This window comes from Gopherus evgoodei, chromosome 3 (assembly GCF_007399415.2).
Source record: "Gopherus evgoodei ecotype Sinaloan lineage chromosome 3, rGopEvg1_v1.p, whole genome shotgun sequence".
Classification (NCBI taxonomy): Eukaryota; Metazoa; Chordata; order Testudines; family Testudinidae; genus Gopherus; species Gopherus evgoodei.
This window is the reverse complement of record NC_044324.1, coordinates 149,606,046-149,632,579: the sequence shown is the minus strand read 5'-3', so window position 1 is coordinate 149,632,579 and position 26,534 is coordinate 149,606,046. Positions and strand designations below refer to the sequence as shown.

Here is a 26,534-nt window from a genome sequence, read left to right as displayed (position 1 = left end):
GGACTCTCTCCAGTTTCTCCACATCATTCTTGAAATGTTGTGCCTACTATTGCACTTATAGTTTTTAATAAAGGAAATGGTAATCACAAGATTGAAATTCACCACTCTGCAGAAGACCCACAAAAGGTCTATGAAGCCCTGAAATCCTATTTTGAGGGCAAAATAGGTCTTAAGTAGGATTTCAGTGTCTTAAAAGTCTTAGGGGATGTATAGTCCTCAATGGGTCCTCTGGAGAAAGGCAAATTTCACCCCAAAAGAGTTCAAAAGAAATGCTGCAGATTTTCACAGTAGTTTATTAGTAAATGAGTATAGAAAATGTAGGCAATTGCCCATAATAAACCATTTTTTAATAAATAGAACTTACATTAAAACCATTGTGAGTACCTCTAGTCTCTGTCATGCATTAGAATGCTCAGTGGTATTTCCTTTGTTACGGACTATGTGCCAGATCCTGAGCAGCCCTGGGCCCTTGCAGCTCTGCATAAAATTAATGGAAGAGACAAGCATCCTGTGCCTCTGAGAATCAGTTCCCTGTCATACGACCAAGAAGGACACTTCTTCAATAACCTTTGTCTATCAGAGTTAATTACAATGTAAACAACTTTATTAGTGATTGATACAATTTTACAAGCCTATGAAAATATTATACAAATCATAAAAAAAAAGTGTAAAGTTTCCGTTTAAATAAAGGCAGGCGCACCTACCATTATTCACCCAGTGCTGTACTGCTGCCCATGATGAACAGTGACAATAAAATAATTAACCTTAAGCTAGAAATGAAATAAGGTTGAGACATTGCATTTGTTCCTTCATTACCAAGTTAACTCCAAAAAGAAATGCTTTTTATTCCATTATAAACTATGTCAACATCTACCTTACAATGCTATTTCACTTTCTGCTTTATGTTAGATAAGGGTATACAATATTTTCACAACAAAGATTTAGCTATAGGCAATGTGTGTAAAACAGATGATGTCCTTTCTTGACACATCCTTTAAAAATAATCTCCAAAAATATATTTCAGGAGGCTGCTGGCCAATTCCTAGAGCAGTGCTATAGGGAAGCGATGTGAACCCTGCTTCTGACATAGGCATTAGACTTTTATCTTGGATCAAGGTAAAATATCTTGGCCTCCATTCTGAAGGTAACTAGATGCCTACTTTTTGGATGCTCAAACTGAGACATCTAAGAAGGTCCTAATTTTCAGAAAGTTTTGAGCTTTCAATCTCTGAAAATCAGGATCCTTTAAAATATCTCAGTTTAGGGACCCAGAATCACTAGTCACTTTTAAACATGTAGATCCTTGGCTTTCATTTAACTGATTATATCAATTTTAAAGTTCTATACAGCGGGACCCAACCATGCTGGAAAGTTTCTCCCGTGCAAAGTTCCAGTGAATTCAACAGGACTTGGTGCATGAGTAAAGGTGTGGATCCTTTGCAGTAATTTAGATTGGTGGAGTTTGAGTAGTTCTGCATCCTCTCTGTATTGGATAGAGTTCCTATCTTATGACTTGTTCATGTGGCTATTAAAACTATGATCTCACAGTTTAGAAAGCTGGCTCTGCTTTATATTTTTGCTCTAGAGTGAGCGAGTGCACTAATGGCTGAACATACTGTCTACTTGTACTCCGATGAAACAATTTATTCTGCAAATTAAAATGTTATATGCCCAACTCCCCTCTTATTTAATATTAAATTTACTATATTAATAGAGATGGTCCTGGCAAATTAAAAACACTTCAGTGTCATTGAAAGTTTATGAAATACTGAGGCTGTTTATGTTCATAGTCAGACGGATCAGGGTTCATCTCAGTTTGGCCAAATCTAATGAAGTTAATCCATATGCATATGGGATCAGTTCTCGTGAGGCTTGTCAGTTCCTTTCTGGGTTTAGTGACTCACAGCTGTTGGGAATTTGAGGAATTTAATTCTCCCACATTCTCTTGTTTAAATGTAATATAGAAGAAAGATGAAAGGCAGAGAAAAGTTCCAAGGTTGGCAAGTAATTACAGTCTATGTAAATACAGCAAATAATTGTAACAATGTAGAAAACAGAATATTGTTGGGAGGAGGAGGGAGGCGGTAATAAGACATGTTTCAGGAGAAAGGTGAATAGAAGTGGGTGAAATTATAGAATGGATTGAGCACAGGAAAAGTGAGAATTGATTTAATTTTTGTTCTAGAGTTAGGAGCTGTAGTTCAAGAGAAGAGATGGATATGAGCTATCGGGGAACTTGGCCTATTATACCTCAGTTGCATCTGCAGGACATAACATATACTAGGTAAATGAAAGCATAGACAGGCAATTGCAATCATATACCACACTTTTATTCAGCTTCATTTTCCATTTAGAACATGTTTGTCTACTTATTTTGCATTCACAGTTTTAAATGCCTGTTTGAAAATTTGACTTGTTATCTCAAACTTTCTTTCTCTAGTAGGCAGTCATTTTACTAATCTCTGTGTGACTCTTCATAGCAACACAGTTTGAATTCATAGACTCCAGAGCTGAGAATAAGACCTCTTAGGTCATCTAACCCATCTCCCTGACATCACAGGTTTGGTTCTTAGAATGGTATTAGTGTCTTGCCCTTTCTAATTTTATACATCAAGCTATGGGGCTTCAACACTTCTCTTGAGAGACATCCACACCCTGATAAAATCTTCCTGCCAAATGCAATCTTTCATACGTTTAGCCCATTGTTCCTAGTCATCAGTACTGATAAAATAACCATTAGCTCTTGGCTAGTGATTTTCTTCCAGGGATCTCACACCACTTTACAAAGCTAAGTAAGTAGCATTTAACCTCATTTTACTGATGAGAAAACTAAGATACAAATTTAAGTGACTTGCCCAGGGTCAGACAGAGGCAATGGGAATGAAATCTTGGTCTCCAGAATTTTGTTCAGCCTTGTGCCCTAACTGCTGGGTCCTTTAGTCTCCCTTGCCAGATACAGCATCTTGTTAATGTTATTGTACGTGAACAGTATTGCAGTTCTGTATTTTTTTTTAAATGTAAAACAACTGAATGCTATAGAAATTGGCAGCATATACAGAATATCTGAACTAGTAGCTTGGTGAAAGGACTGGCTAAAAGGATCATCTATTTGCATGTAGATTCATCCCACAATAGGGAAGCCCAATTCCTTGGCACACACAAAATTAGACTGGACAAAATGCAAGTATATGTGCTCAAGGGAGCAAACGTGTATTAGCATGGAGCTAGACTAGACCTACGAGGTTTATTCCCCGTTCTAGAGTCTATGCATTCAAACCCCGTTGTATTGCTGTGCAGAGCTACATCAGTAACCAGAAGCTACCTCTGACACATAAATGATTCAGAGAAAGTCTCTGTTCAAAGCTTGCTGAAGCCAGGATGCCCTGTGTTTTGTCCTAAAGCCTGCCAAATTTTGATGCAGACAGACGACCATCTGTTAGTCTGTCCATACGTGCCTTCTACGTGCCATATGTGCCTTCTACCTGTATTCGTGAACTTTATCTTAGGAATCAGCTGTTGACATGCCTCAGCTGACATTAACTAGGTCAGCAGAATATAGGAGGAGAGGCAGCTTTTCATAGTGCCACAGTTATGAAACAGACAAAAATTACAGTTCTGTGTTAAAGAGCCTTGCACTTTGGAGTCACTCTTGGGTCAAAGGACTAAGGTTATAAGAAAAAAGAGTTATAGCTGAGAATTCTCTTGTGCAGCCCGGTGCAGGTCGTTTGCCAACATTTTCATAAATGTGCTTAGGAAAAGTTCTCTGGAACTTTCTAATCAAATGTGACCCAAATAGCTGTTTTGAAACATCTGTTTGTTGTTGCATTACCATAAATGCGTTGTTAATCTAAGTTTAAATCCTGGCCTTTATCAATATAGACAATGTAATTTCTTATAGAAAGAATACATTTAAAGATTTATAAATATGAATTTTCAGAATTACTTTCAAATCATTGCTTTGAATAAACTAAACTGATTTGACCATTTTATTATTAATATGAAAATTAAATCTGCCAGTTGATGAATAGGGAGCTAACAAAAGACATACGAGTGATTTCATTTGGGAGTGGTATATGGTCATGGGGATCTCCAAAACTATTGAAGCCTGCCATAGCCTAACATCCCCTGGCTTATGTGAGAGGGTGTAACTGCCCTGTAGATACTTGAGACTAAATGATGAAAGTTATTGTGCTCAGTTTGTTCACATAAAAACTGGCATTTTCTTTTTTATGCTTAAGTGGAAATTGAAACCTAAGTCCTAGAGACCAGAAATAATTAATTGTTTTATAGAAGCATCAGTGAGGTAAAGGAATAATTTGCACTGTAAATGATGATGATACTTAAATTGAGCACTTGTTACAGATTTGTCTATTGGCAGTGCAGATTTACTCTATTCCTTTATCCGGGACATTTAAAGATCGCTAATTTATCTGCCCTCAGGACAGCATCTGTTTGAACTCTGTAGACCTTATTTTAACTTTTATTCTTTTGCCCTGGCAATATTGAATGTATGCATATGACTCCCATTGACTCTGAAGCCAGAATTTGGTCCTGCTAGCTTCAGATGTATTCTGAAAAATAGGTGACGGTAACATCTGTAACATCTGTAAATTCTCATGGTTTATGTTTGTTACTGAATTAACCTATATCAGGCGCTATTAAACCAAATAAAGTGTCCATGTTAAGGTTTCTTTTCATAATTATTTTTATATTTTTTTCCAACCAAAACAATTTGGCAAAATCAATACAAAATGTTAATATCATTAAATCTTTATTTTTTGCTGAAGAAAGCTTTGAACAAAAATATTTAACCATGCCATTGAAAGACTCACTTAAAAAATAATCTCTTGTAAAGATTTTCTCTCTTTTCTTTTGCCTCACAGACATTCAGCCTGGCCCTCAATTTCTTGTGTATTTAGAATTCTTACTGATTTCACTGGGAATCTTGCATAAAGATAACAATATCATCCTCAGGATAGTAGTGTAGATGGGTTCTTCTGATCCTACTATGTGGGATCTCCTATTGAGGTGTCATCAGACCTAACTGTAAAGCTCACCCTGAACCCAGCTGGATCACAAGTAACCTGCACCTGATCCAAGCCCAAGTATTTCAAGTCATTGTCATATCTGACCTGACCCGACACTTGTAATTGGCTTTTATTGGATTCAAGTTGAGTTGCAAGGTCAGAGGCAGAGGTGCCAATGTTGGAGCTGGAAGAGCAACATGGCTGGGACATTGCAAATGGACCATGTGCTTCTGCTTCACAAACATGCACTGCTCCCCCTCCGTGCCCTACAGCCACCCCAGAAAGGCCAGGGCCTCCAATTCCTGTATGCTGGTGAGGTCATAGCCCCCTGGACCACCCAGACCACAGCCAGGGTAGCCAGATGGTTGGACAGCCCCATCACTGTGCAGACACAGAGTAACCCCCCTCCTCTTCACTTCCACTGTCACCTCCTGTCTGCCCCTCTGCAGGAATCCAGGCACGGGGAAGGGGTCAGAGTGGGAGGGATATAGACCTTGGGATGGTGTGGCGGCGCATGATCGGTAGCCACTTACAGATCCCCCTGATCATTACCTCAGATTTCCTGAATTGTTGCAGCAAGGGCACCATGCAGTACTCCATGCTGGGCAGTTGGGGTGAGGTGCAGGGTGGAGCAGGGCAGAAGCTGACTGATGCAGGGTCCTGGCTGGCCAGGCTGCTGCACTTGCAGGTGGGCCACCTTGTGTCTCTTTCTCCCTCATCTGGAAGGGGCTGATGTGAGTGCAGCACTGCCTCCCCTTGTGGCACCACCTCCACTGGCCCTTGCCTCACACACCCCAGTCTCCTTGAGCCTAGTTTTAAAGCCCAACCTGAACCTGGCCCAAGTGTGTCAACCCTTTTTCCAGTTCAACTTGTACCCAACACTTGTCAATTCCCATTGGGTTCAGATAAGGTTGCAAGTCTGTAGTCTTCAAAGGTCCAGTCCTGGTACCATTCAAAACTTACTCCCGTGGGAGCTTGATCAGGCTCCATCTGAGCAACTAACTTCATGGTCTTAAACTTTTAGAATGGAAGCTGTGGGTTTTCCACTAAATGGGTGTATGTAATGCATAAAATTAGTCCTCTTCCTTGTTCAGAGTTTGAAACCTCATAATTATCTCTCTGGTCTTCTTTTACAAAAAAAACACAAAAACAAAAAAAAACCCTGCAGAGGCTTTGCATGAGCTCTAAATGATGATTAAGCAGTTGAGAGTTGAAAATGGCTGAACCCTGAAAATGCGTTATTGTGACTGAATATATTTAAAAGCTGTTGCCAAGAGGCAACATATCTCAGTGGGACATGTTCAGTAATTTTACTGTTGAGCTGTCAAGTTGCCCACATTTTTTAACCCAGTTATTGTGGGTGAGATTTTCCAAAACACATAGCAATTCGTTAGCTCAATTTCCATTGAAATTGATGGGTACATCTACACCCAGGTCCACAGACTTGTGTTAGCAGGGCGTGCTAATATCAGCTAAAAATCGCTATGTAGATGGTACTTTGAAGTTGTGGGCTCGGACTGGAACTGAGACTCTGAAGCCCCTCTAGACTTCAGAGCCCAAGCTCCAGCTTCAAAGCACCATATGAACAGTGATTTTTAGAGTAGTAATGTGAGCTCTGCTGGCATAAGTGGAATGGAACTGGGCTGGGAGGCTCATTCCTAGATGCTGTGTAGACAGGCCAAATGAGTGTTTTATCATTAGTTTAAATAGATTCTTACTTTATTGCCTGGACAGATGCAGGTTTAAAGTGGGGCTTATGTCTAGTAGTTTGGAAAAACAGTCACTGCACATTGGCTGTCTCAGAAAGCATGGCCCTACGAAAAATAAACAAACAGAAAAGTAAGTTCAGAGGAGGAGAACAAACATACTAATATAAATACCTAGCTCTTATATGGCATTTTCATCAGTAGATCTCAATGTGCTTTATAAAGCAGGGCAGTGTCATTATCCCCATTTTATAGATGGAGAAGTGGAGGTATAGAGAGATGCAGTGACCTGTCCAAGGTGACAGAGATGAGACTAGAATCCAGGTCTCAGGGGTTCCAGTCCAGCGCTCTATGCCATCCCTTTGACTGTGGAATTATTCTGTTTCCTTGTACATTTAAATTATCTTGGTCATCTGAATTTGTGGATGACCACATTGATATGGTGTTTAAAAAAGTTGCTACTCAAGCTCTATTTTTCCATGGTACTCCAATCTGTTCTAAATCATATGCTATTGCTACAACTATATAATTTGTTTTACTGGAAGGCAATCAGATTGATTGCAAAATCATGTTAAAGTATACAAGGACTAAAATAAGATTGTATGTTGCAGTCCATGTTTAGCAAACTGAGATTACAAATGAGGCTTTGTTGCATTATATATCATTTGTTTTTATGTGAAGTAATTTTTATGAAATACTCTGTTGCATTTGGTTACGTCCAGTGAGATAGTGGCTTTATTGTAAGACATGCTGAAAATGAATGGGCCAAATTCTGATCTTTCACCAGTGACAATCCAGTCTTTGACTGCTTTGAACTGGTTTGTAGCTGATGACAGAATTTGCTTCATGATTGGCCCTAAGGATGTTTAGGGCCCTATCTTGTCACTTATGCAGTCACATTTGCAGTATGTAACTTAGAGTTTGGCATATGATGCTGTTTGCAGAAAAGGTGGGGCTGTCCTCAGTGCAATTAGTAGTATTCTGAAGGCTTTCCATAGAGCCAAATAACCAGTCTGTAGAGCGTAACAGTTTCCAAGGTAACTGCTTCGTGGTCTCCTTGTGGGCACCTGACCTTAAATTTGTCAACTTGACCCCTCTCCCCCCAAAAAGAATATGTGAAAATAAGAGGCCTTTGTTGTTAAAAGCATTCCTATAGACCATACTTCCAGCTCTAGCTATGCATGCACAGCAGAAATGTGAATTCAAAATAGTGGGCACTGTGGTCTGCCTCTCCATAGGTAGTTTGAATTCTGTATTTGGGGGGACAGCTCTAGTCTGGCCAATGGGGGAGTGCATTAGGGGTGCAAATTCTGTGCCTGACAGAGGTTTGTATGGGGGGAGGGGCAATGCGCCTCCAAATTACACCCATGTGCCTCTCACCTTGTTGTTGAACCAGCTATTTATGGCTGACTGCTTTGGAAGAAAGGAGGAAAACAGTTGACTCATTCACTCCCTCTCCAGGCACTACAAGCCAGGCTACACCAACTGTAGTAACTGCAAACCACTAATGTTACATATGGGGCAAGGTAAGGTCTGGGAAGTACTATGCAATCAACGCCTTGAGGAAAATATTTGTTGCAGTGGTCCCTAACTCCAACTCCCATTCCTCTTAAGGAAAAAAAAATTATTTTGCTGCACCCCTGTTTTTATCTTCTGTAAAAGGAGAGTGATATTTACCTTCTTTTGTAAAGTGCCTTAATGTCTATGGATAAAGTACACTATAGAAGAGTTAAAGTATTATTATTGTCTGGGAAACCGCAGACAATTCAGCTCAAATTCCTCAGCTGCTGCTTCCACAAGAAGCCCTTAACAATATCCCAGAATGGCTGCATTCATGCTAAAAGTGAGAGCGCTGGCAATACAATGATGCGGGGAGGGGCAATTGAACCAAAGAGTTGAAGTGTCCTTGAGCACCGTTTTCTTCTGCCTTGGCATCAGCAGATCTGTCATTCTTCCCAGACAGATAAATCCTCCCGGGCACACTTTAGACACTGCCTTAAGTACGCTGACATGTAGAAAGAGTTTTAATGAGCATTAAAAAGGCCAGATGGTATAATCATTAGACTCCTAAAATAAGAGAAGCATTTTAATACCCTGGAGGAAAGGCTTGAAGGATAAACGTATCCGTTTTGAAGTCCTGGCTTAGAAATGTGCACACTAAAAAGAAGTCATTGGATGGAAATTTCAAGGAGACAGGTCCAGGACTCGTTGCCACAAGATATTACTGAGACAAATAACATAGTATAACAGCAGATGTTGTGATTAAAACAATCTAATCCTGTTCTGAAATTTACTTACCGGGGTAAAATGACAAAGGCTGATAATCCTCATGTTTCAGGATCAGATACTGATCTCCAGGTGTCATACCCTTCTAATGAAGCTCATTTCAATGGACTTCACTTCTTGAAGTCCCAAAATTACCTATATAGCATACAAATATGATGTCACAACTTTTACTGTTGAAATTTATTTGCCTTGGAAATAAAGAATCTTTAGTCTGAGGCTATAGAAAATTATTTACACTGAAGGAAAGAATCCTATAGCATCTTAAGTTCCCTGCATGATACTGTGTTCTTCTTTTTGGATCTTTATCACCATATAAGAGTTATGCCAGGGACCTGAATCTACAACTCTTGTTCACATTAGGTAACACTTGCATAAGCATTGATCTGTGATGAGCATATGTCTAGAAGCATGAGAATTGTTAGCCCTTGTAATTTTATTCCAGATAGTAAATGTTGAAACAGGATTAGACTATTACACTTGTGTAGGCAAGTACTGTTTATCTTGGGACCACCATGAAATTACCCTGATGTAGCAGAATTAGGCAGATTGTGAGGTGTTCAGGCATTCAACTGACACATCTTGGATTGGTAAAAGCAGCAAAGAGTCTTGTGGCACCTTATAGACTAACAGACGTTTTGGAGCATGAGCTTTCGTGGGTGAATACCCACTTCGTCGGATGCATGTAGTGGAAATTTCCAGGGGCAGGTATATATAAGCAAGCAAGAAACAGGCTAGAGATAACAAGGTTAGTTCAATCAGGGAGGATGAGGCCCTCTTCTAGCAGCTGAGGTGTGAAAACCAAGGGAGGAGAAACTGGTTTTGTAGTTGGCAAGCCATTCACAGTCTTTGTTTAACCCTGAGCTGATGGTGTCAAATTTGATTGAACTAGCCTCGTCTATAAGGTGCCACAAGACTCTTAGCTGCTTTTACAGATCCAGACTAACACGGCTACCCCTCTGATATCTTGGATTGGACACAGCCAAAGAAAGGCTGCCAGACAAGTAAATCATTGGTCTGTTCTGCTGTGGACATTATGATCCTGAAGGAATAACTGCTTTAGAAAGGGAGATTGGGCTGATGGTAAGGAACAAAGTACAACAAATATATTGAAAATAGGTTGGGCAACTATCTTCTAAGAATACGAGTTTTACAGTAGGCCAAGCAAAAGAAGAGAGTGGGAGTTTTCTATATATATTTAAAGAGATGTTGGGGTTACCTGCAGGAGCGGCGCCAAGATTTCTGATGCCCTAGGCGGACGGCCATTTCGCTGCCCCCCGCGGGTCCGGTGGACCTACCGCAGTCATGCTGGCGGACGGTCCGCTCCTGGAAAGGCTCCGGTGGAGCTGCCGTAGTGATGCTGGCGGGCAGTCCGCTTGTCTAAAGGCTCCGGTGGACCTGCTGCAGGCATGACTGTGGTAGGTCCGCCGGAGCCTTTAGACCAGCGCACCGTCCGCCAAAATGACTGTGGCAGCTCCACTGGAGCCTTTCCAGCAGTGGACCATCTGCCGGCGTTACTGTGGTAGGTCAACCAGACCCGCGTGCCGCCCCTCCTGGCAAAATAGCACCCCCCAAAAATTCTGGTGCCCTAGGCCATTGCCTAGGTCTCCTAAATGGTAGCGCCGGCCCTGGCTACCTGACAGGCTTAAACTCAGCTCATGGAGTTCCTGGAACCCTCTCTGCTCATCTTTAATAAATACATTTTTTAAAGATAATCCTCACAATGTCATAAAGCAAATGCTGACAGGATTTTTCCCCTAGATCTGTCAGTTAAGAAAGTAATTTTGAAAGCAATAAGAAAAAAAAAAAGATGGACTGTAAAGAGGGCCCAATTCTGCCCTCAGTTATGTGCCTGCAGTTACCATTGGGCTCAGTGAGAAGAGCCAGAATTCAGCACTTATTCTCTTTCCTAGATTTCAGAACAAACCATAAGGCAATAGCGTAAATGTGTGGTGCTTTAAATATGCATTGAAATTGGGGCTAAGTTCTGTACCTCAGCCTGCTAAATTACATGTGACAAATAGATACATCTTTGTATTACCTGAGGAGGGAATATCAGAGAAGAGAGACGGTAACGCTTCTGAAGAAATGGAAAGAATACAAATGGAGACGAAAATAGACCAAGTAACATAAATATCAAATTTTAATTCTGCTTTCCATTAAGTAATATCTGGAGCCACTGTTAAAGCTCAGAGACACTTGCAATGAATATAAGTTCTCTGCTGGTTTTCACCCTGTGTGATCCCAGTGAAATAATGGTATCGGGGGTACCCGTGTTAGTCTGTATCCACAAAAACAACAAGGATTCCAATGGCACCTTAAAAGACTAACAGATTTATTCGAGCATAAGCTTTCATGGGTAAAAAAACATTTTTTACCCACAAAAGCTTATACCCAAATAAATCTTTTGTTCTTTAAGGTGCCACCAGACTCCTTGTTGTTTTAGTGAAATAATAGAATGCCTTGGAGCAGAGGAAGCAAGTCAGACTCAAACTATTTTTAAGATTTATTCTTTTGTCTGAAGTGAATTTTGTCTCTGGGAATCTTAAGTATTATTGATTTAGCGTCCTTAAAATACAAGATTAGATTAGGTGCAAGGGACTTTGTTTGTCTAGGGACTGTCGAATTGAGTTCTTAGACACAAATCTTTCCTATCTGTACCAGCAGTAGAAATGCATTTTTCTATGTAGGGATGGGGATAGGTGGGCCAGGGTTCCTTCCCTCAGAATATATCAGAGCCTAGCTCTGTGAGGGCTCTATGTTCCCGGCACAGAGTATGTGGATAGAGTTGATGGATCCTTGACTATACAAATCAAATCAAAAGGCCATGCTACCCCACAGAGGGGCTGGGGCTGTGGAGGCATGAAAAGGTTATGATGTTTCTCTTCTGCCTTGTGAGGGGAAATTCTGCCCCTCTCTACATCTCAATTCTGGAGGAGTCACCTGTACTAAATCCAGTTACTCAGGCTTGAAATGAAGGATAGGATTTGCCCCTAAATGAAAAGAATAGGATTTGCAGTTTAATTCAATAGGAATTTTGGATGCATAAAGGATTCTGGTGGATCAAGCCATTAATGTAATGACTTAGTGAGTAATACTAACATCTGTCCTCTCTCTCTCCTTAGTTTGATTTCAACTCATTTCTTTTCAGCAGTTGTTGCTTGTATTATATTTGTCAAAATTCTGTTCATTTACTGGTGTGAATCCAGAATAACGTTGCTGAAGTCAGTGCAACTCCTTTGGATTTGCCCCAATGTAAATAAGACTAAATTTGATCCCAATGTTGTATGTAAAGATATGCTACTTTTTTTCATTTTCACTCCCACATTATTTCCTCTTATAGATATTTTCCATAGGGAGTGATACTTTGAGTCTTTATTTTTTATTTGTATTGTTCCCTTTTTATTTTTAACTGTGAGTTTCTCTTGTTAATGTGGATTGGTGTCTATGCAATGGGAAAATAATAGCGTATAAATAAACAATAAAGAGAACCCTTCTATTAGTGAAATAGGACAACACCTCCTGATAAACTTCTTGGTTCTTTTAGTCCATATGCAGTACTTTAAAGATAAATTGCCATTTAGCTTTTTAATAAATTAGTTCCTGGCAAAACAAACAAAAACAAAAACAAAACCACACCTTCAAGGTTTTGTTTATTACTGCTATAATGTAAAGAGAGCTAAATAATTATGCCATTAATCACTTTGGCAGAAGTGACACTTCAATAAAAAATACCATTGTATGTATTGACCCCCTTGTTCTAAAAAATTGACTACAGAGCAGGGGCAGATTAAGGTTTTGTGGGGCCCCTGGGCCAGAGCAAGTGGGGGACCCCTTCCCACCCCATCTGCCTTCAATCCCCCTGCTTCCCCCTCCTGGCGCTCCTGTCGGGGAAATGGGGTTGGAATGTGGGGGTTTGCCCAGGCACTCCAGCCAGGGAGTGGGGTCGGGATGTGGGGACCACAGGAGCGCCGGGTGGGCAGGAGGAGCTCGGCAAGTCCCCACTCCCCAGCTGGAGCACCGGGCAGGCGGAGTGGGTCAGGGTGCTGGGGGCGCCCATTTTTCTGGGCCCCCGCAACTGGCCAGTCCCCTGGGCATGGACCCTGTTGGCCCAGTGGCTAATCTGACACTGCTATAGAGGGAGAAACACAGAGGTAAAATCTACCAGTCCATGTCAATGGAATGTGGATGAAACTTTGAGATCTTGACTTCTAGGGCTATGATGTTTATGAAATAACAAGAAATGATAGATTGATTTTTTGTGTGTGTTCTAGCGGTTTACCTCTGCAAGCGAACAATGCAAAACAAAGCACGGCTTGAGCTAGCAGACTATGAAGCAGTAAGTATGTGGGCCTTTCCTGGAACTGAGATGTCAAATAAATGAGATTCCCAAGCTTAGCAGAATGTAGGATAACATTAGAAACAAAGGCCACAGCATTTTTATAGTGCAGTAGTTTATACATTAAGCAGTTTAAACTTGTGTCTAGGCATGTGAAAGCTGGCACTCAAGTGCTAGTGTTTCAGAATCCATAAATGCTGTTGTGCGTGAGCGTCTGCTGTATTATATTAAACAATGACGACTGGGTTGGTGCATTATGAATAAAGATAGAAACAAATCCCAAATGTTTCCATAGTTTTGGGGTGCTGGGATCCAGGTTGTTAGTAGAGAGGGTCCAGCTGCAAAGTTTGAATTCATATCTCCGCAAACTTCAGGGGTGTTTGGGAACTGAGACTTGGGCCCATCTCTAATCTAACTGTGCACAGATCCTTTCCCCAGCCTCAGGTGAACTGTTCACCAATCTCATGCAGTCGGAAACAAATATGTCCCAATGTTTGCCAGAACTATACTGCAGTGTGTAAGGATTCCAATTATATATTTAAAGATCTAGTTTAAATTTTCAAAAGGACTCAAGTAATGAAGAGTTAAGTCCCATTTTCAAAACTGACATGTAGACATGGCCAGATTTTAAAAGGTAATCACTGAAATCAATGGGGAGTTAGGCACCTAAATACCTTTAGACATCTGGCCTTAAGTATCTAAGACCCATATACTTTCAATGGACTCTGAAGTCACTTTGGTGCTTTTGAAAATTGTACCCTTAGTTTTAAAGATACTAGGCCAGTTTTTGCCCAGCTATAACTCCGCTAAAGCCAAAAGAGCTACAGTGGGATGAGTATGGCCCATGTTATCATTGTAAGATTATGTGGGTTATTGATGGGATTGTGAAGACATATCCCTTTGTTATTCTGCAGTAAATATATAATACAGTTGCAGTCCGATTATTTGATACCAAGTTCTCAGACATTTTTTCAGATAGCTTCACTATAATTAACATATAGAGAGAAATGGAGTACCTGAAACTCCCTTGAAGTCAGTAAAGTAAATTATGCTTCCATTTACACTAATGAAAGTCCAGAATAATTCTATTGCAACCAGTGGAGTTGCTCAAGATTTACCAGCATATCTGAGTGCAGAATTATGCCAAGTCTCATAAAAATATTATTAAATAAAATTTCTATACAATAGCTTTAGTCTACAAACATTTTTTAAAAGTATGACCAATGGTCAATTTTCTTTAGAAGAAGTTTGTATTCCCAAAATATCTTTCTAATGTTCCAGCTAAAGTTATCTCTGTACTATACAACAGAAACAGCCCATGTAGAAGATAAATGGAGGTTTTAGTGTAAATCAGTGGCAGTGTCAAGCTAAGACATTGCTACATTTCCAGAGCTGGCTACGGTTTAAAGTTGGAGCATTTCATGGAAATATTTGGAATAATCAGCCAACCAACACACCCACAAAAATTGCTGCCGGGGTGTTTTTCTGGAAGTGCCAAACTCTGCAGCAACCACTGCAACTCACTAGAGCTGTGTCCAGACCTTTCAACAGAGTTGCAAACCTTACAGAAATGGGGGCACAGATAATGTAGACTTTGTCTTCTATCCTGTAGTGTGTCAGACACTTGCCACCAAATAAATAGACTACATTTACACTAGCCAGTGCATTATGGCTTTTGAGTCTAACATCATCTTTGAAGGTTTTGAAGACAGTCTAAAAACTGTTAGACAATGAATAACTTAAAGCACAGTTTAACTTCTTTATACTGTATTTTCAGGAGAGTTTGGCCAGGCTACAGAGAGCATTTGCCCGGAAGTGGGAGTTTATTTTTATGCAAGCTGAAGCACAAGCAAAGTGAGTTGCTTTGAAGTTTTATTGCTGGATTTGTCATTGACTGTTTTCAGAGGCACTACAATTAATGTTGTTTGTCTTAAATATACTGCAACATTGACAGAGTGGACAAGAAAAGAGACAAGATAGAAAGGAAAATCCTTGATAGCCAGGAGCGAGCATTTTGGGATGTACACAGACCGGTGGTAAGTCAATATGTGGAACTTCTGTTGATTGTAAGCATTTCAAAAGATAAACATGAAAATCCATGTAAAGCTGTGATTTGGGATCAGGAGAGAGGATCATCTGTCTTGTTTTGAGAGGACAGATCTGTTTGTGGTGGTAGTATGTGGTCTATTCACATTTTTTCTACTCAAGCATCATAGATATGCCAAGATTCAATGCTGTTTTCTGAATATGGAGACATAGTGGGTTGGATTTTTTTAAAATCAGAAAAATGTATTTGAATCCGGTATTGACAACTCAAAGCATTCAAAACTCATGAGACAGGACCCAAAAATCAAGAAACTGGCTTCAAAATAATGTGATTTTTTTTAAAATTACATTTTGGGTTCTTTTTATTTGATTTCTGAGCCTTTAGGGTTCATTTGAGTCATATTTTCAAGCTTTTCTCCACAACCATGAAGGCAAGCATATACTTTTTAAAAAATGAAACCTGAAATTATCATGTAATTGGTTGATTTTTGGGTGCTGGGGCTTGAAGAAAAATCACCAGATATCACAGAACTTGCAATAAAATCATGTGTTGGCAACACTGTATTTGGACCATTGAACAAAAAGCTCTTTCCTTCCTTTGCACATGAGGGGAAGCCTACATCAATGCCAATTAAATAGAATACAGAGTGTATCTTGTAGTACTGCTATCTATAAAAGGACGTTGAGAGGATAAAGATCCTACTCACAAAAATAAAAAGTTCTTACTTGTTAATAAAAGTTTAGATTACTACAACTGTAAGCATTTTAAAAATCTAACTAGCATTCCACTGATTACTTTTAGACAGTAAAATTAGAATGGTAGTAGTGGTAGAGGAGTTAGAGAGGGTGTTATGAAGAATTTTCAAGGAGAATGAATGAGCTTGGAGAAGCACCAAAGACTCAGGTTGGATTTATTTGTTTGAGAGAGGGTGTGGTGAGATTAGGGAAAAGAGGATTTATAATAAATGTTGAGTGGTGAAAGACGTGGAAACTGTTACAGCTGAGGAGCATAGCATAGGACAGCATTGGAGCAATATTGTCTACCAACTGTGGAGAGGTAAGGAGGGAGTATAGAAAGATATTTAGCATTTGCTGTCCATAGGAATGAGCTAAAGAACAGGAAAAAATATAGCTCTATGCAGAGAAAGGTGATTCAGTTTCATAGACCATTTCAATATTTTAAAAATTAGTTTTGTTTACATTTGGAATGAAAACCAAATATTTCAAAATTCTCCACAAAAGGAAATGAAGCCCTGGTTCTGGGGCAGTCCCCTGGAAGCAGACCCTGAGAGCCCCATCTGCTGAAGATCTGCAAATCTGAGAGCTTGGGAACCAGTACTCCCAGGGCTCCCAGCTCCCCGTCAGACAGCCTAGTGAGCTGCAAATGAGTCAGGATCCTGGAAATGCAGGGACCCTGGCTAAGCAGATAGCTTCCAGGATCTTGGCTCCCCATCAGCTGGGCTGCCAAATAGTCAGGAGCTGAACAGATGAGCCAGCAGAAAGCCAGGCTGGAGGGGTTTCATCACAGATTCACTGAAATTGAATATTTTCCATGAAAGTAACTCTCTTATGATCGATCACCCTTCCATCAGGGAATTTCTGAGATGCTCTAAAAGACTAGGAGGAACTCTACAGGCTCAGGGAATCTTGCTATCTAAAACAGACTTTTGCACTAGATTCTGAAATGGATGTAAAGATTTCAGAGACTGGCAAAGATGTGTTCCTATTTACAGGTCTGGGTGGGGAGATGAGTCACTGAAGTTTGAAAAGTAAAGATATAAAGACACAATAGAGGAATAAATTACAAAAGCCAGGATGAGAGCAAACTCAGTCTGATAAAAGCTTTGCCTGAATTATCGTCAGATATCCCTGTATGAGATGATGATTCTAATTCGACTGTAGACAGACCTAGGTAATATGGGGGGCAAAAGGATTTTGGGTCCAAATTAGAAATCTAAGTTCCTGACTGCCAAGATAGCGTGATATTTGAATAGAAGATGGAGAAGGAAGCATTGAAGATTTGGCTAAGATGGCTTTTCTTTCCAGTCAGTAGGATAGTCGTTTTGGATACTTTGAGTTGAATTCAATCCTATCAGACTCAGAATTAGATAAGTTTGATAGGGAGAGAAAATTAAGACATGGTTGAAATAGTGAAGGTGACACAGATATGTGTGTACAAGGGCTGGTAAAAAAAATTCTTTGAAAAATGGCTTTTGGACTAAAAAGGAAATTTGCACAGGCAAGTCAATGAAAAACTGTAAATCAAAACCTGAAAATTTCTAGGTCTAGATTAGAACGTTTGGTTAATCATTAAAAAAATGGGGTTTTTTTGTTTAGTTTTTGAAAAATGAAAGTGTTTTACCCCAAATTACAAATTATTACTGAGAACAGTTTTTGAAAACTGTAAAATATTTCAGTTTATGGTATGAAAAAGAAAACATTTTGCAGGGTATTTTGAATAAAACAATTCCCCTCCCTCTGTAATTTCTTATGAAAAAACAATTGACATTTTCAACTAGCAACTAGAAAACATATCCACATATGATTTCAGAAAATAGATGGCCAGAGATGATGATTTAGAAAAGAGGAAGAAGTCAAGGTGTGGATCGAGGGAGATGTTTATAGTGGTGGAATGTAGAAGTGGGATTCACACATAAGCATATTTGAATAAGAGTGAAACCTGAGAACCAAAGTTCCAGAAATGGAACTGTATCAGGTGATCAAAAATAATGTCATAACTGATCATATCCATTACAGCACTAAGATGAAGAAAGTGAATCAGGGTCTGATTGGGAAAGATCATTTTATTTGCCACATAAAGGTCAAATAATGTCTTCAGCTCATGGTGGAGCTCTCGGTGAGAGATGTGTGCTTAGACCAAGGGGCGCAATCTGTAACCGGCAGAAGGCTTCTGTACTGTATTATGCATAGAAGGTTGACTGGAAATGATTAAGGCAATTATTTTTGGTGTGGCGATGAAATACTGCAGACGTCTTTTTCCAAGAGTTTGCTTAGAAAATGATGAAACCTGACGGATGTATCAAAGAAAGTGTCTTTAGCGGAGGATTTTTTTTTCAAACTGGGTTATTCGTACTTACATTTGTTATTTAGAGGGAAAGAGAATGTCTTTGATATTGCACTGTTTGGTTTCCATTTTAGCATTCAATCTAGTGCAGTGGTTTTCAGCCTGTGGTCTGCAGACCCCTGGAGCTCTGTAGACTGTCTAAAATTTCCAAAGGGGTTTGCACCTCCATTTGAAATTTTTTAGGGGTTCACAAATGAAAGTTTGAAAACAACTGATCTAGTGTAATACTTTTATTATATAAAATGATTTTCAGGCATAATCTGTCTCATTTTCATATTTTCCAGTTATTGTGTTGTATTACTAGCTATTGTACCTAGTAAAAGGCCTCTCTTTTTCCACATGCTCCCCAGAAACTGTACCATTAACCTCTCCAACTTCTACAAATATTGGACTAAGGAATTCGCAAATAATTGATCAGAAAGATTAGCCCATTAGTCAAGTGAGGTAATAAATCAAGCTATACTCAGGGAGGTCAGTTCTTTTCAAGGCAAAAGAAATTAAGAGGTTATTCTTGTTTGAAAAGAAAATGTCAAACTTCTGATTAATGTCTATAAAAGAATGCATAACCTTCACTAATCATTATCTCAGTTAAAATTCATAATCTTCCAGCTTGTTTAAATTGCACAAACAGGTATTAAAACAGTAAATCCCCTGAAATGTTCTCCAACCCACCACAGAACTGTATTTCCTATGCTTGCTGTGAGATTAACTCTTTTAGGTAATGATCAAGGACAATTGACACACATCTAACTCGCTGCCATAAACCCTTAAATGAATACACTTTTCTTGCTAGGTTTTAAATTAATCTAATTCAAATACAAGTCTTGCTGGACATTACTTAGTATTCTAATTCATGTATAGGTGTCCTGATATAGGGGGAAATAATCTCTTGTTGTTTAAAATAATCTATGAATCTTTAAATGAAAGCAAATTATTTTCAGAAAACCATGTTAGGCCCAGCATATTAGAGAGCCATTGTCTCTCTAACGTTGCCTTTCTGTAATGCAGAAAGGCAACTTGCCCATAGCATGTGTAATTACTAACTGTAGCACCTTCCGTGGTTGCAAACATGGAAGGCGGGTTGAAATTATTCAAGATGTAAAAATCAGCAACATGATTTTTTCCCCAGGATTTCCACTAAATCTGACCTTTCATGGGATTGGTTTTTGGTAGCAGTTCAATACTATGGAGTTTTCTCTTTTTAAAATAGCTGCCACATTCCCTCAATTTTCCTCCATATTTAAATTTGCTGCAAGCTTCCATTCCTGCATGTCTAGTCCTGTTTTAAGTTAAAATATAAAAATAAAACCCTTATGAAGTGTGGCATTCCATTATCCTATCCTTTCCCTTCTCAACAACTGATTTACTTGGTAGAGTTACCATCTAACTAGAGTTTAGCGGGAGAGTCTTAGGTATTTTTATGTATCTGTACCCTCTCCTTCAAGGTTGTCTTAAAGGACATTACAAAATGCTGAGTTTAATTTGGGTATGGAGGAGAAAATATCTCTTCGAACGCTACAAATCCCATAAGCTTTTTTAGCCATAACATATTTGTCTAATATGTTAATTATTTTAAAAGGTTTCAAACAATTTGATTGAAGCAAATATAAATCATGCCATCCAGCTCTATGAGTGATTCCTCATGTTCATGTCCCATATATATAAAAATAACCACAGGTAATGCACCTGCCCGTTAGGCAGTTAGCACTCCCAAAGCTGCAGTTGGTATAGTCTCCTAAATTGCATCATGGGTAATGAAACAAAGCCTTGTAAAAGATGTTGTTATTCTGAGCATACAGTTAGTGTTTATGATACATACATGCATGCATCAAGAACATTCTTGTGACAATTCTGTGTCAAGATAGAAACAGGTGCACACAGTGTGTCTTCTAAACTTCATAGTTAACCTGTTGTGTAATGTCTTTACGAACAATGTGATAACTCTCCGCTGGGTTGATTTACATTATTATAGCATGGATTTCTCCCTTACAAATAGAAGTGGAACCCCATTGACATTTAATGTTCAAATGAAAATTTAGGATGATTCAAAAATGGGAATCTATGGAATCTGTAAGGACGGTAGATAGTTACAGAAACTGTTGGGGTGTCAACTGTTTTGTAAAAGTTCAAATAGCAAGTAAGCCAAGTAGAATAATAAATATGAGAATTCTTGGAATATATCCCTGTATAAAATTCTAGTGTAGATGCATCACATTTTGTGGTCCTATGTGAGATCAGTTTAGTACTTCCAGGGGTTTTTTTTTGGGGGGGAGGGTTCTTTGTTTCCCCCTTGCCCCTGCTCATCAGTAATATTGTCTCAAAGACTCTTGCATAATTCTGAAGGCCGATCAGCATTATTAAACAGAAATTGCTTATCAGATTAAGGCAACAGAGTACCTAAACTCCCTGTTATCCTGCTAGAATGGCTGTTGGGGCAGACTTTCTTGTAGAAAGTTATGCTATTGAAGAGACAGGCCTGTGCATAAAATAGTTCACTTTGGATCCTAATCTGTAAAACTGGATATATCTGGTTTCTGTGCTAGGTGCCAGCCTTGCCAATATCTTAATATTCACGATCACAAAGCTCAGATAAATATAGCATAACACACAGTTTGCATAAATTTATGTGTATTTGCTGTCCAAAATCAAATTTCTGCCAACCGATCAGATTACCAGTAGTTACTGTAAATCTAAAGCAACATACCTTCAGCTAGTGCTAGCCTGAAAATAAATTAAATTAGCCTTTAAAAAGACTTATGTCCATGCCCTGCTGTCAGCATAGTAGTGGATTCTCTAGTGCTTCTCCGAATCTAGTTTTAAATGATAGAAGACTTAAAGTTCAGTAGTGTTTTCAGATAGCTGCTGTCTATTTGGCCCATGATTAGTATTATTAATCATAATTTTATAAAGTATACTTTTGATCCGCCACAAAAGCTCTCAAGGGACTGTTCAACTCCCTAAAATCATATTCAGTATTATAAAATATCATTCTCTTCAAGTGCAAACATGTGTAGACAATAGGGTTATCCTTTAAACCAGTCAGAATGAAGCAAGCTAATTTCAACATAGAATCAGAGAATATCAGGGTTGGAAGGGACCTCAGGAGGTCATCTAGTCCAACCCCCTGCTCAAAGCAGGACCAATTCCCAACTAAATCATCCCAGTCACAGCTTTGTCAAGCCTGACCTTAAAAACCACTTAGGAAGGAGCTTCCACCACCTCCCTAGGTAATCCATTCCAGTGCTTCCCCACTCTCTGAGTGAAGAAGTTTTTCCTAATATCCAACCTAAACCTTTCCAACTGTTATTTTCTGGCCTGAGAAGTAATTCTCTTGCTGCTGCCGTTTAAACAGAGTAGTGTTCCTGAAGACGCGAGCGTCATGAACCCTTCCCGGCCATCCCACGTTGATGTTGGTGAAACGTCTCTTGTGATCCACCAGTGCTTGCAGCATCATTGAAAAGTACCCTTTGCAGTTTATGTACTGGGTGCCCTGGTGCTCCGGTGCCAAGATAGGAATATGGGTTCCATCTATCACCCCACCACAGTTAGGGAATCCCATTGCAGCAAAGCCATCCACTATGACCTGCACATTTCCCAGAGTCACTACCTTTCATAGCAGCAGCTTAGTGATTGCTTTGGCTACCTGCATCACAGCAGCCCCCACAGTAGATTTGCCCACTCCAAATTGATTCCCGACTGACTGGTAGCTGTTTGGCGTTGCAAGCTTCCAGAGAGCTATCGCCACTCGCTCAACTGTGAGGGCTGCTCTCATCTTGGTATTCTGGCGTTTCAGGGCAGGGGAAAGCAAGTCACAAAGTTCCATGAAAGCGCCCTTACGCATGCGAAAGTTTTGCAGCCACTGGGAATCGTCCCACACCTGCAACACTATGTGGTTCCACCAGTCTATGCTTGTTTCCCAGGCCCAAAATCAGCATTCAATGGCTAGAACCTGCCCCATTACCAGCATGATCTCCAACGTGCCAGGGCCCGCAGTTTGACAGAATTCTGTGTCCATGTCCTCATCACTGTCGTCACCGCTCTGCCATAGCCGCCGCCTCCTCGCCTGGTTTTGCAGGTCCTGGTTCAGCACAGACTGCACAAGAATGCACGAGGTGTTTACAAAGTCCATGATTGCTGTCTTGAGCTGAGCAGGGTCCATGCTTGCCGTGGTATGGTGTCTGCACGGTTCACCCAGGAAAAAAGACACGAAACGGTTGTCTGCCGCTGCTTTCACGGAGGGAGGGGTGAGGCTGTACCCAGAACCACCAGCGACAATGGTTTTTTGCCCCATCAGGCACTGGGATCTCAACCCAGACTTCCAATGGGCGGGGGAGTCTGCAGGAACTATGGGATAGCCAGGGACGGCTCTAGACATTTTGCCACCCCAAGCAGGGCAGCATGCTACAATGAGCAATCGTTTACATACACTGTTTAAACATACATCATTTGTTTGTCAAGAGTCTGTTTTTAAGCTGCTTGAATACATTTAGAAATTGTTATAGATCAAATAAATGTGAAATCAACGTAGTTTGACACTGCCTCATGATCAGTGTTTGTAGCGTGACAAATGAACATCTTTAACTCAACATTTATGTAGAAACAAGGGAGCAATCTCCCTTTGCAACTTTTTTTTGTCCTCACATTCTCTCTCTCCTATTTGGTTTAAAAAGTTTTAGAGTCAAAATCAACACAAAAATCCAGATTCCAAAGAAATTAAAGGAAGTTTTGCCATTGACATCCAGGGGAGCAGGGATGGAACCACAGATTGTAGAAAAATATGTCTATTATTTTAAAAGCACCAGAAAATATAATTTGCAAATATACAATAACAAAATGTGCATCCCCTTCTGGTGTAAGCACCCAGCTACACCTGTGAGGACCACCACAGATAACAGTGGTGTTGCCTGCTCTATTGATATCCTGTCCTATCTATCCCTCCTAATTAACTGCAACCCCAAAAGGAGTCTTCCTGCGAACAAGAGAAACTTTAGCCAGTCACAGACATCTCGGAGAACCCACCCAGTCCAACTTCTTACCTTCCATAGGTCTGCTGAAGCACTCAAGAAGAGACACAGATATCAGAAGAGGAAGCTGTCTACTCTTTCAATGACTACCATCTTCCTTGTCTTTTAAACATCAATGTAGATGTTTTGATAGAAGGTCCAGAATAGCCCCAACTTCAGAATCTACAGCTGTGCTCTCGATCCACCCCCTTCCATATTTTGGACACTGTCTCTCCTGCTTTCAACCTACATGGGAGCAAATGGGTTTTGGAGGTCATAATATCAAATTACTCTGTTCATTTTACCTCATTCCTCCACTCCACCCTCCTTCTCTGGTCCCTTCTCAAGGATCTGTCTCCTAAACAGTTGTTGAGACAGGAATTCCTCTCTCTCCTATATAGCAGTGCCATAGAACCAGTTCCAGTACAGCACAGAGGAAAGAGTTCTTTTCCAAATACTTTCTCATTCCCAAAAGGAATAGGGATTTAGGCCAATTTTAGATCTCAGATAGTTAAACATCTTTGTCAAAGTGCAGAAGTTCAGGATGATTACTCTTGCAGCTGTAATTGCATCATTAAATTGGTTTGTGGCCCTTGACCTTTAGGATGCCAAATTTCACATTGTGATACACTCATCTCACAAATGATTCCTCTGCTTCCTGGTCAGCCAGGATCACTTCCAGTACCAAGTGTTCCCCTTTGGACTCTTGTCCACTCTTGTGGTCTTTTTGAAGGTCCTGACAGTGGCCATTCGTGTTCGTCAATGGGGAATAATAGTCTTTCCCTATCTCAAGAGCCAATTACATAAAGTTATCTTTGCAGTGGAGACAGCTGTGACTCTATCCAACAGGTTAGGACTCCATCTTGGCACAGAAAAGTTCACTTTGATGTTAGTTTCATGGATAGCGTTCATAGGGGCTTTTCTAGCGGCTATAACATTCCAGAGCTTTACTACTGATGGACAGATGTATAGTACTGACACACATCATTTCCAAGGTTCAACTAAGCCCACAGATGACAGTCAGAAATTATTTTCAATTTCTAGGCCAAGTGGAAGCCTACACATTTGTCATTCTACACACTAGGTTGCACCTTTGCTGTTTCCAAGACTGGCTGAGAACTGTCTACATGCCAAACACAGTCTTAGCAAGTTGGGTCTATTGTTCATCAAGTTCTGGACTCACTCAGTTGATGGAAGGACCTGTTAAACTCTGTGCAGAAGTTCCCTTTACTTGACCTCATCCCACCATCACTATAACTTCAGATGTATCCCTCCTGGGATGGGGAATCTCCATATACAGATTGTGAGTCTTTTCCCCACTTCAAACTTTTGGAGCTCAGGATGGTCAGACATCCGTACATCACTTCCTTGCCATAACTAAGGGTCTATTCATCAAGGATATGACAGACAACATAGCTTGAATGTTCTTCATAAATTGCCAAGGACAGACGAGATTTCTTTCGCTTTGTGTGGAAGCAATAAAGCTATGACACATATGCATAGTCAGTCATATTTTCATGTAGGCCTCTTATCTCCCAGGTATTCAAAAGAACATAGCCGATGATTTGAGACTGCATTTGTCCCAGGATTGCAAATGAGAACTAGACAATTTGATCCTCAAATATATTTTTCTAAATTGGGGTTTCACAGATCTGGATCTTTTTGTCGGCATCATCAACAGAAAGTGGAATACAATTCTGCTCAAAGGGAGGTTCACAATTGTTAGTCCCTAGAGGATGCTTTTCTCATTCCTTGGAAGAGAGGCCTTCTCTATACCTTTCCTCCAACTCAATTGATTCTAAACCTGCTAAAGAAGATCAAGCAAGACAAAGCCAAAGTTATTCTAATGGTACCAACTTGGCCAAGACGAGTTTCATTCCCTTACTTGATTCACCTGACTTCTTGCCCAGTATTACAATTTTCCACTCTTTCGCACCTGCTGCCTTAGGACTCGGGTTGGCTTCTCCACCCCAACATGGACATTTTATGGCTCAGGATGCCTAGAATGCATGAGTGGGCTGAATGGACACTGCTACCAAAAATATCTGATCAAAGATTCCTGGGGCATATGCTTACCTGAATTGGAGCGCCCATAGGGACAAACATCTCAAAGAACTCCAGTTATTCTACAAGGTAAGTTACCTCTCCTTCCAAACTGAGAATGTGGTTATTTGTTCTGATGTAAAAAGTGAAGACTGGATAATTTGAAGATAGTTATGTTTAAATAATTCTCTGCTATTTCAAGTTGGCTTTCATAGTGCAAAAACATAATTACAAACATAAAACATAGAACAAAGTAGGATGTTTGGTCTACAGAGACAAGTAATATTCAGGGCTCATTGTATGCCCTGGAGGAAAAAAAGACAGATTTCATGGATTGGTCATGGTATCAATGTAAAATTTCAGTTTATCGTGGATCACAAGAAGAATATGTCAAAGCTCCTTAATATTATTCAGATTGCTTTCTGAGAAAGGTAAATAATAACTCTGAATGCCAGCCATTGAGCAGGAACTTTACATTGATGTTTATTTGTCACGTTGTTTTCCTAATTTTAGACAGTATGATCTCATAATTACCCCTTCTCTTTTATTTACATTAATCAACCCCATGTCTGCCCCCACCACTCAGAGATGCATTTCCCAGCAATAATGGCATTCCTGCTTGACCTTCCCTTTCACGCTCAAAACTCATTGGGGAATATTGCATAAGGCAATCCATCCCCTTATTTAAGTACTGGGACCGGATTTCATAGTGGATACAGTGCCTGACACCCACAGGAGGATACCTTCTGGGGGGAACACTGAGGGCCATCTTGCAGAGTTTTCTGTCAGAGCGCGAGGGTTGTCTCCCAGTGTCCATAGATTCTTTGGAATCTGCAAGACCCAGGGATCTCTGTGGCTCTCCTCTATCTCCTAGTCTGTGTGGCTCCTTTGGAATTGCTCAGTGAAGGTTTGTTTCATTACCACCTTTGAAGACTAGGGATTTCCTGATGTGGAGGACATTGGGGATGTATTAATGCATCCACAGACTAAACTGACTGTCCA

General features: G+C 40.1%; 1 protein-coding gene across 4 annotated transcripts in view; it reads left to right on the top strand.

Annotated features, from left to right (window-relative positions):
- The window catches only part of RGS7 (regulator of G protein signaling 7), a 454,835-nt gene that overhangs the window by 362,228 nt on the left and 66,073 nt on the right, over nucleotides 1-26,534 (top strand). For all 4 annotated transcript variants that reach the window (XM_030556981.1, XM_030556980.1, XM_030556983.1 and 1 more), the window contains exons 7-9: nucleotides 13,291-13,355; nucleotides 15,133-15,209; nucleotides 15,310-15,391. In XM_030556981.1, coding sequence (XP_030412841.1) covers nucleotides 13,291-13,355; nucleotides 15,133-15,209; nucleotides 15,310-15,391 — 224 coding nt within the window. The remainder of the gene's footprint in view (nucleotides 1-13,290; nucleotides 13,356-15,132; nucleotides 15,210-15,309; nucleotides 15,392-26,534) is intronic.